The 10112-nt window shown below is 44.0% G+C and overlaps 1 protein-coding gene across 2 annotated transcripts in view; it reads left to right on the top strand.

Annotated features, from left to right (window-relative positions):
* The first annotated feature begins 325 nt into the window (after positions 1–325).
* The window catches only part of LOC115456735 (galectin-9-like), a 68098-nt gene continuing 58311 nt past the window's right edge, over positions 326–10112 (top strand). Inside the window, exons 1-2 of one of the 2 annotated variants that reach the window (XM_030186002.1) lie at positions 326–549; positions 4930–5018. In XM_030186002.1, the coding sequence (XP_030041862.1) occupies positions 511–549; positions 4930–5018 (128 nt within the window). In that variant the 5' untranslated portion in view covers positions 326–510. The remainder of the gene's footprint in view (positions 550–4929; positions 5019–10112) is intronic. The other variant, XM_030186001.1, reaches the window with a different exon arrangement.

Genomic DNA, 10112 nt, shown 5'->3' with positions numbered 1-10112 from the left:
TTTGTCTTCTCCTTCCATTAACTAACCTTTTTTTAACGCTGAAAACAAATTTCTTTTTTCTTAGAATCCCTTCTGCGTGTAAGTCAAATTATCTCTACAGTCAAAAGTCCTTAGAGTCCTACTTGTAATCCCAAGCAATTCATGACTGCATCAGGCCTTAAAAGATATACCACTAGTTAATGATCCTCTCAATCCTTCAGGAACCTGAAAGTTACAAAAATCAGCAAAACCTCACTCAGTCCATCAGAGAACAGCAGGCACTGCTAATGACGCTGCAAATTTGAATGCCATGTTTTTTTTGGGGGGGGGGAGGGGGGTTCAGATTTTTTTGCCATTGACAATTACAGTATTTGATGGGAGGTACCTTCCCTCCATTCCACTCCCAGCTTCCCTCTGCTCCACCCTTGGCATGGCTCATAGTCCTCCATGAAAAGGAAATGAAACTTAGTTGTCTCTGAGGAAGGGCTGCACTGCACAGAGAGGCTGAAAACAGAGCAGGAAAGCAGCAAGATGGCATTGTTCTACCCTCAGGCCCCTATCTTCAGACCGGTATGTACTACTGCTACTTATGATTCCTCTGGCACTACGAGATGGCACAAGCTGGATATGCATAAGAAACAGCCCCTGCTCTATGGCATCTTACACACTCTACACTGTAGCTTTTTATTGACAGAAAGGCTGATTTCTTCTGCTTAACAGCCATCACAAATTTCTTTTTCTGTTATGGCATACAGTAAACAGATGCTCATGTTGATTTTTTAGGGTCGTTTGATGGACTCCAGAAACCGACCAGCAGGAAAATTCTGCTGAATAAAATCCGCTGAGGTTTTTCTTTTTCTAAAATGTTTCTGCGTATAGAAGGCAGAATAATTCCAGGAAGAAAGTAAATATTTGGCATTAGAACAGTCTGGAGTAGATAAAGCTGTCTTACATGGGATATAAGATATGCTTTTTACAGCTTTTATTCATTAGCCAAGGCCAGTTTACAAATCTGGATAAATTCTGCTCACTGCGGATGTGAGCAGTGATTAAAAGCCCAGTTTTCAAAACTATTTATTTATTTTTGTTACATTTGTACCCTGCGCTTTCCCACTCATGGCAGGCTCAATGTGGCTTACATGGGGCAATGGAGGGTTAAGTGACTTGCCCAGAGTCACAAGGAGCTGCCTGTGCCTGAAGTGGGAATCAAACTCAGTTCCTCAGTTCCCCAGGACTAAAGTCCACCACCCTACCCACTAGGCCACTCCTCCATTCTGGTTTACAGATCTGCATAGATTCTGTTTTCTGTGGACATGTTCCTGTGAAATATAAATGGATAAAGATGGGAGCAGCAGCGGTTGCTGCTAATTTAGCTGTTTTTCTGTATCCAATATATGGGCTACACCAGTGCTTCTCATCCCTTTCCTGGAGCCACACCTAGCTCAGCTCCCCAATCCCTAACTCGCTGCAACCCTCCTCTATTTCAGTTCAAGACACATCGAAATATAAGATACTCCTCAGATACCCACTCCTCAGGTCACTTCACTGGCTCCCTGTCCGATTCCGCATACAGTTTAAACTTCTTGTACTGACCTTTAAATGCTTCCACTCTGCAGCCCCCCATTACCTCTCCACTTTCATCTCTCCCTACATTCCTCCCCGTGAACTCCGTTCACTGGACAAATCTCTCTTTTCGTCCCCCTTCTCCTCCACTGCTAACTCAAGACTTCTCTCCTTTTCTCTCGCGGCACCTTATGCCTGGAATAAACTTCCTGAGCCTGTACGTCTAGCTGTACGTCTGTACGTCTCTACCTGTTTTAAAATCTATGCTGAAAACCCACCTTTTTCACAGCTGCCTTTAGCTCCTAGCCAATACTCAATTGCCCTCCCCTTGTCCCTTCCTTCCTTCTCACCCATTACTTCCCTCACCCGTAACTGTCTTGTCTTTCTGTATTATTTAGATTGTAAGCTCTTTTGAGCAGGGACTGTCTCTTTATGTCAGGTGTTCAGCGCGGCGTGCGTCTGGTAGTGCTATATAAATGCTAATAATAATAATAATAATAATACTAGTAAAAAAGGTCCGTTTCTCACACGAATGAAACGGGCGCTAGCAAGGTTATCATGTAATGGCGATTATGTTTTTAAGGGAACCATTAGGAGAAATGTTCTGTCATGATAAGTAATAATTGGGAAGGGTGTATAATGAGTAATATGCTCCAGGGGTATGAGATACAAATTGTTTTATCTATGTTTTTTTTTTTCATTTTAATCTTTCTTTTTTTTGTGATTTTTATTTATAGTATTTTTTAAAAGATAAAGAGTACGCAGACTCCATCCATGTCCAGCATTTCTCCTCCCTTCCCTCCCCTCAATCCATGTCCAGCATTTCTCCTCTCTTCTCTCCCCTCAATCCATATCCAGCAATTCTCCTCTCTCCCCTCCCCTCCATCCATCCATCTATGTCCAGCAACTCTACATTCTCCCCTGCCCTCTCCTCCATCCATCCATGTCCAGCAACTTTCCATTCTCCCCTGCCCCCTCCAGCCATCCATGTCCATCAATTCTCCTCTCTCCCCTGCCCTCCCCTCCTCTCCTGTCCAGCGATCTCTTCTCCCCTGCCATCCTCTCCAATTCCAGCAATCTCTTCCTCCTGCCCTCCCATCCATGTCCAGCGATTCTCCCTGCCCTCCCTCAGCTCCCTGACAGCCCTCCTCTCCGTTCCTTCCCTCCCCCGGCAACTTTAACCCTTTTACTTTCAGGCGTAGCAACAGCAGTGAAGAGGACAACACAGCTTCTCCCTTCCCTCACACAGTGTCCCGCCCGCGCGGAAACAGGAAATGCATCATCGCAAAAGGCGGGACACTGTGTGAGGGAAGGGAGAAGCTGTGTTGTCCTCTTCACTGCCATCACTTCGCCTGAAAGTAAAAGGGTTAAACACTCACAAGGGGGGAGGAACGGAGAGGAGGGCTGTCGATCGGGGAGCAGAGGGACCTCTGAGAGCTGCCTGGCTGCAGCGCTGCTGCACCAGGCAACCCTGCGTTTGGGGGGGGCAGCAGCCAGGGGAAGGTCACAGTTGGGCTGGGGAGGCTTAGCCTATGACTGTCCTCCCATCCCATCCATGTCCATCAATTCTCCTCTGCCCTGCCCTCCCCTCCCTTTCTTCCCTCGATGTCCCGTGATTCTCTCCTCCTGACATCATCTCGCCTCCAGCGTTCCCTTCCTCCTCATTGTTCCGCCCTCTGACGTCATTACGTTTTGATGTGAGGGCGGGGCAATGAGTGGGAATGGATGTTACAAACCCAGGCATCCAGATGTAGAATGTTGGAGGTGCAAATTATTATATAGGATTGTGACCAGCAAGGTTCTGAATGTAATTTCTCCACTGTCGTCTACTCAGAATCTGCCTTGACCGAGTTAGAATCGCACTCAGTAGCAGTTAGAAAGGGCCTAATTTTCAGAAGTGCTTCTCCTTATTTATTTATTAGGATTTATTTACCGCCTTTTTGAAGAAATTCACTCAAGGCGCTGTACAGTAAGAATAGATCAAACATGAGCAATAGGCAGTTAGTAAAAATATTCAACTAACAATACAAAGTATGGCATGGTATACTACTTGCGATGTCAACACAATATGTAATAGAACATTATAATTGGTAGTGAAGGGAAAGGCAAAGTTGTAACATATAGATGGGTAAGAAAGTAGGAAGAATTAGAAAGTAAGGCGACTGACTTGAAGAAAGTTGCACAGGCCAGTATATAGGTTTGTTTGGGGGTTTTTTTCCAGAAATTTTATTAAAGTTTTCATAATTTCATAAAAGGTATAACAGTAAAATGGAACAATAAAATAGGGACATACTAATAATAATATTCTGATTACCATTGGACAATTCATGATCTTAACGAATTGGAAGAATGCTTCAATGCTTCGTGAACACTTTTGGTGGCAGTCAATTCTGTTATATCACAAAATGGAAATAGCCTCTGCAAGTTTTACTGGACTCGGCAACAAAAAGACACTGACTTGGTCTCTCCCCTAACGGACTATATTCACTCAACTTGAAAGTAATCCTTCATCAATCTTATTATCAGTATATAGGTTTGAATAAATTCTGCTCTCTGTGGGTGTGAGCAGTTATCAAAGGCCCAATTTTCCAAGTCGTAAGAACACAGGCCTCCTTCAGAATTTGGTATTATGAGATTCGGAGGGGGAGTGTAAAAGAATTGAAGGGCTTATTTCCAAAACCTTTTTAAGTCCAATGGACTTGGCAGGTTTTGGAAATAAGCTTTGTAATTGCAGCACTGTAGAGCGTTGCATTGTGACTTGATATAACATGGTTCAAAAAATTCAAGTGTGTTGTACATGAGGTCATGCTTTAAGGAGGAACCCTTTCTGCCACGTGTACAAGCAACCCATATCACATGGAGGTCACTATCAACTTACCAAATTGGTAGCACTCTGCACAGTGCTTAAGCAAATTGTACAGTGCAACAAAGGAGCACATGACTGGGAAGAGCCGATGGTTTTCACATGCGGGTAACTGGTCACATTTAAAAATGACCTCTTATTCTACCATCACAATCAACTCTGTTTACCGAACCATGTTTTTAAACTGTTCAAAGAAACGGCGACAAAGAACAATGAAAGCTTTGAAGAGATGTGTGACAAATTTGTGAAGAAAAGTGTTTGTTTATACAGTGTTCAGATGTTTTTCAAACAATTGAACATTTTTGCTGTGGGGTTTGTCACTACATTTTCCCTCCAGCAATGATAATATATATTTTGCCCCTTTTGTGTATTAGGATTCACTGAATATGGGTGGCTAGCCCCCACTCAAGTTGGTTTAAGTGGGACCGAGCCCCTTCTGCCCTCTTAAAGCACACTGAATACTGACCCTCTTAGTTTTGAAACAAGGGACTGGATTTGGTTTTAATTCTGTCCTTTTGTTTTAGCCTGTTCCATTTACCACGCCGATTCATGGTGGTCTTCAAGATGGCATGATGGTCGTGATCAGTGGAAATGTTATTAATACTTGTGAAAGGTATGTATTTTATGGGCAATGACATGTCACACTTTTCCTTGATTCAGGGGTAGAGATGACAAGTAGCCTGGAGCCCACGTGCTCAGAAATCTATGTCCTGTTTACTAAAACAAGATTGCAAATGAGTGAAATTCTTAGGGAATTGATTGCCATGGAACCATGTCCCAGGTAACAAACAGCCTCGTTGACTGTGTGTAGCCAGCGGGTACTGTTTTGGTATTGGCAGGGTTGTTGTACTCTATTTCCCTGATTTTAATTAGTTTTGGTTGTTATATTAGTATGTAAACTGCTTTGATGTCCTTTTGAAAGGTGGTATAGCAAATGTTTTAATAAACATATGTGTGTGTATATATATATATAGAGAGAGAGAGAGAGAGAGAGAGAAATCATCACATTAAAATAAAGACAATTTATTGGCACAAAATAAACATGATAACAGGCAATAATACGTAAGTATTGCCATACTGGGACAGACTGAAGATACACCAAGCCCAGCATCCTGTTTCCAACAGTGGGCAATCCAGGTCACAAGTACCTGGCAAGATCCCAAAGCAGTACAATACATTGATATGCTGCTTGTTCTAGAAATATGCAGTGGATTTTCCCCAAATTCATTTTAATAATGGTCTATGGACTTTTTCTGTAGGAAGCCAGCCAAACTTTTTTTAAACCCTGCTAAGCTAACTGATTTTACTACATTCTCTGGCAACAAAGTCCAGAATATTTTTTCTGATTTGTTTTAAATTTGCTACTTTGCAGTAACGTGAGTAACATAGTAAATGACGGCAGATAAAGACCTGTACGGTCCATCCAGTCTGCCCAACAAGATAAACTCATTTTACATGGTATATGATACTTTAATTGTATGCCTGAGTTTGATTTGTCCTTGCCTTTCTCAGAGTACAGACCGTAGAAGTCTACCCAGCACTGTTCTTGTACTAAGTTCTGGCTAAAATAAATATTCATGAAAACCATTATCAACCTAACCCAGTAATTGATTGGGGTGCCCTTTACTATACTGTGGTAGGGCTACCGCAGCACTGGCATGTGGCAAATCAGCACTTTTGCTGGGCTACCACAGGAGACTGGCAGCAGTACCAGTGTGTGCCGTGCTCCATTTCCGGCACTCAAAAGGTACTTTTATTTTTTAAGCGCCAGGCAGTAAGGGCTCCTCCAGGAAATGATCATACAGCAAGTGTTTAACTTACTGCACAGCCAATTCCTTAAAAAAAAAAATAAACCTTTTACCAGGTGGCAGTAAAAGGGGGCCTCAGCATGTGGCAAACCCATACGCTGATGCCACTACAGGACCACTTTTCTGCCATTTGGTAAAAGGGGCCCTAAAAGAGGTATAGCCCAATTTAGCATAAGTCATCTAGGTAGGAAGGCACGTCTGAATCTGGACATGCACAATTTCCTGAGTATTTTCTAAAAGGCTCGCTGAGCACATGTGTTTTTAGTAAGTACAGCAGGAACAGCCAGTTCAGAAAGGGGCACATTAAAAACATAAAAAGCAGCATCACGAGAGTCACGTGATGCTAGGCGAAGGGAAGGTCGCCGCTTGTTAGAGCTCCGAGACCCCTCGTAGAACAACTTCCCCTAGCGCTGCACGCATCTGCAGAGAACCCAAAAAATTGAGCCGGAAAGGCACGGGAAACTCCCCCGGTGTGAGCAACGGCTGGTGAGCTGTGATTCGGGTCGGAATGGCCACAAAAATCAGCCGGAAAGACAGCACACGGAGCCGCACGGGCGAAAACAAAATGGCGGAGATTGGCGCGTCAAGCGAATCGGTGAGTTCCGCCTGGGCAGCAGAGATAGCCGCGGAGGTCTCCACTTTGTTGGAGGCATCAGTCGACAAAAAATTACAGAAAATCTCAGATCAAATAGTGCAAATGGATGGCAAATTAGAAAGCTTACGCACAGATTTGACTGGGTTTCAGCAGAGACTGTCGGACGTGGAAGATCAGTGCCAGCAAAGCGATAGTAAGCAAGAACAAATGAAGGAACAATTGATCAAACTGGAAGCTAAAATAGAAGATCTTGAAAACAGATCACGCCGGAATAATCTAAGGCTGGTGGGGCTCCCGGAGTCAATACGTGAGGTAGAGCTGCGGGACTTCCTTGAAACATGGCTGCCTAAGACACTAAATCTACCTGGGTTGGAGAAGGAGTTAAAAATCGAGCGAGCACACCGGTTGGGCCGTGCTGGACAAGACTTAGAAAGACCTCGTGTGATAATATGTAAAATCCTCAACTACACCCACAAGCAAGAAATATTGCGAGCATGGAGAGCGAGAGGCAAGGTGCAATATGAGGCCCGCACAGTCCTTTGTTTTCAAGACTTTTCAACTGCAGTGGCAGCCCAGCGCAGGCAATTTGTAGAAGTGTGCAAGAACTTGTATGAAAAAAGAGCGAACTTCGCTCTGATGTTTCCTGCCAAACTAAGAATTCAGTATAAGGGCAAACAACACTTCTTTAGCTCACATGTGGAGGCCCTGCACTTTGCTAATAAAATGGAGCAGAGACCGGAGGAAGGGAGCGAGGCCACAAGGAACAGCAGCCCAGGAGATCAGTGATAAGGAGGTGATAAAGGCTTGGTTGGAGTAAGCCCAGAGAAAGCAAAGAGACATGAAAGCAGAGGAAGATAGAGGGGACATTGAACACATACAATGCTGGCAGGACTGTAAAGTAAGGACTGTACAGAAATGTAGAATTCTTGAATAAATGCAGGTATTTTCTCGGCCCATGGAGGGATCTACACTAAATGTTTCCTGTATCAAAGGCTGTGTCTAAGTTTAAGTATAAAAGATGTAAATTTAAGGCCAATACAAAATATACTAGGAAGCAGGACTGTACAAAAGTTAGAAGTTCATAATTAACAAGGGGTGAAACATAAAAATCTGGAGGTCAGCGCTGGGGGGAAAAGGGGGGGGGCATGACTCGTTCTCTAGCGAGAACTACAGGACAGGAAAGGAAGGAGTCTAGAGGTGGTGGGAGGGGGAAAGGAGAAGGGAGGGGAGGGGAGGGGGGAAGGGGAACTGTGGAAAGGAGTTATGGGAGCAAGGGTTTGTTTGTTTTTTTCTCTTCTTTCTCTTTATTTCTTCCCTGTTGGTTTGGATAGTCTCATATGGCTCTCAACTGCAGATCAAAGAAAGGAGGGTGCCCAGGGGCTGGGGGGCGCTCTTCAGAATGCGAAAGTTATCAGACACTGTTATGGTTATAAAACAAGAGGCTAAACTCAATTAGGTTGATATCCTGGAATGTGGGGGGGGGATCTCCTCGCCTGTGAAACGTACTAAAGTACTGCAGGCTTTGCAGAGACACAAAGCTGACATAGCATTCCTCCAGGAGACCCATCTCTCCAATAATGAGCACAGTAAATTTCAGAAGGGTTGGGTGGAACTGGCAGTAGGCTCGCCAGCACAGGGAAAAAAAGGAGGAGTGTTGATATTAATTCGGAGGGGCCTGCAGATGCGAACTAAAACAATAAAACGAGATGAGGGAGGCAGAATAGTGATAATGGAAGTAGAAATAGGCACATCTTCATATATCCTGTGCAATATATATGTACCCAATGTGTATGACAAGAAATTCTACAACAAATTATTGGAACTGCTGGGCTCCTACCAGGGGGGCAATGTTATACTCGGAGGGGATTTCAATATGGTGATAGATCCTGAGATAGATAGATGTGGCAAATTGGGTCCACAGCATAGATTTCAATCAAGAGGTGTGCCTTTCCTCTGCTCAGCCCTCAACCTGATAGATGTGTGGAGAATATTGCATCCTTCGCAGAGGGACTAAACGCATACCTCCAGAGCGCACTTGACTCAGTCCCGTATAGATTATTTTCTCATATCCCCAGCACTGTTTTCCCAAGTGCCAAAAGCAGAGATAGGTCCATGCGAGATCTCGGACCATGCGATGGTATGGTTTGAACTACAGGTTATTGGAAGAGGGCTTGGGAAGGGAGGGTGGAGATTCCCGTTTGAACTGTATAGAGACCCAAATTTTAAGTCCTTTATCAGTGAAAAATGGCAGGAATTCCAGCAATTTAACGGAGGTCACAGACATGAGGTGGTACTATACTGGGAAACAGCCAAAGCAGTAATGAGGGGGGAGGTGATAGCTTACAGAGCTAGAGCTAGGAGAACGAGGGATAAAGAGATCCTACGCTTGGAAAGAGAGGTTCGGGTGAGAAGGAAGAGATTAGGGGAGGAAGTAAAGGACGAGAACAAGAAGGAATTGCTCATAACTCAGAAAAACCTAAACGAGCTCCTTCATCAAAGAGCACAAAAAACGCAAATGTACTATAAATACCAACTATTTCAATATGGAAATAAAGCAGGCGCACTATTGGGCAGGTTAGTGCAAGGGAAGAAAGGGCCCTCAAGGATCCTACAAGTGAAGGATGGAGGAGGGAATCTCTTAAGGGAAACCGGAGATATTATAGGGAGATTTAGGGAATTTTTTATGGCCCTATATGCAAAACCTACTGATATTGTAGAAGACAGTAACCTATATTTAATAAACCAAAATTTGCCCAAGATCACTGAGGAGCAAAGGGAGATTCTGAACAATCCTATTGAGGAAGGGGAATTGATGTTGGCCCTACAGCAAAGTGACTTGCATAAGACGCCAGGGCCAGACGGATTCAGTATAGCATTCTATAAGATCTTACAAGAGCAGGTCACACCTCCTCTGTTGGATTTATACAACCACATGATCTCAACTGGGACAATGCCAGACTCCCTTAACATAGCAAAAATTATATTATTACGAAAGCCTGGGAAGGAAGACACTGAAGTAAGTTCCTACAGACCAATCTCCCTATTAAATAGTGATCTTAAATTATATGCGAAGATCCTGGCAAATCGCCTGGCAAAGCTTTTGCCTGGGTTAATAGCACCCCCTCAAGCTGGGTTTGTGCAAGGGAGAGCAGTGGCAAAGAATGTGAGGGCTCTGTTGGCATCTTTGGAGACAGTGGAAAGACAGAAAAGGCCTTCTCTGGTTGTCAGTTTTGATGCAGAGAAGGCCTTTGATAGGGTGGTGTGGGGCTTTCTATTTGCGGTACTGACAAAGATGGGCATTGAA

This window comes from Microcaecilia unicolor, chromosome 13 (genome assembly GCF_901765095.1).
Source record: "Microcaecilia unicolor chromosome 13, aMicUni1.1, whole genome shotgun sequence".
NCBI classification, from domain to species: domain Eukaryota; kingdom Metazoa; phylum Chordata; class Amphibia; order Gymnophiona; family Siphonopidae; genus Microcaecilia; species Microcaecilia unicolor.
Note: the sequence above shows the minus strand (reverse complement) of the source record. Positions and strands in the feature narration are given on the sequence as shown.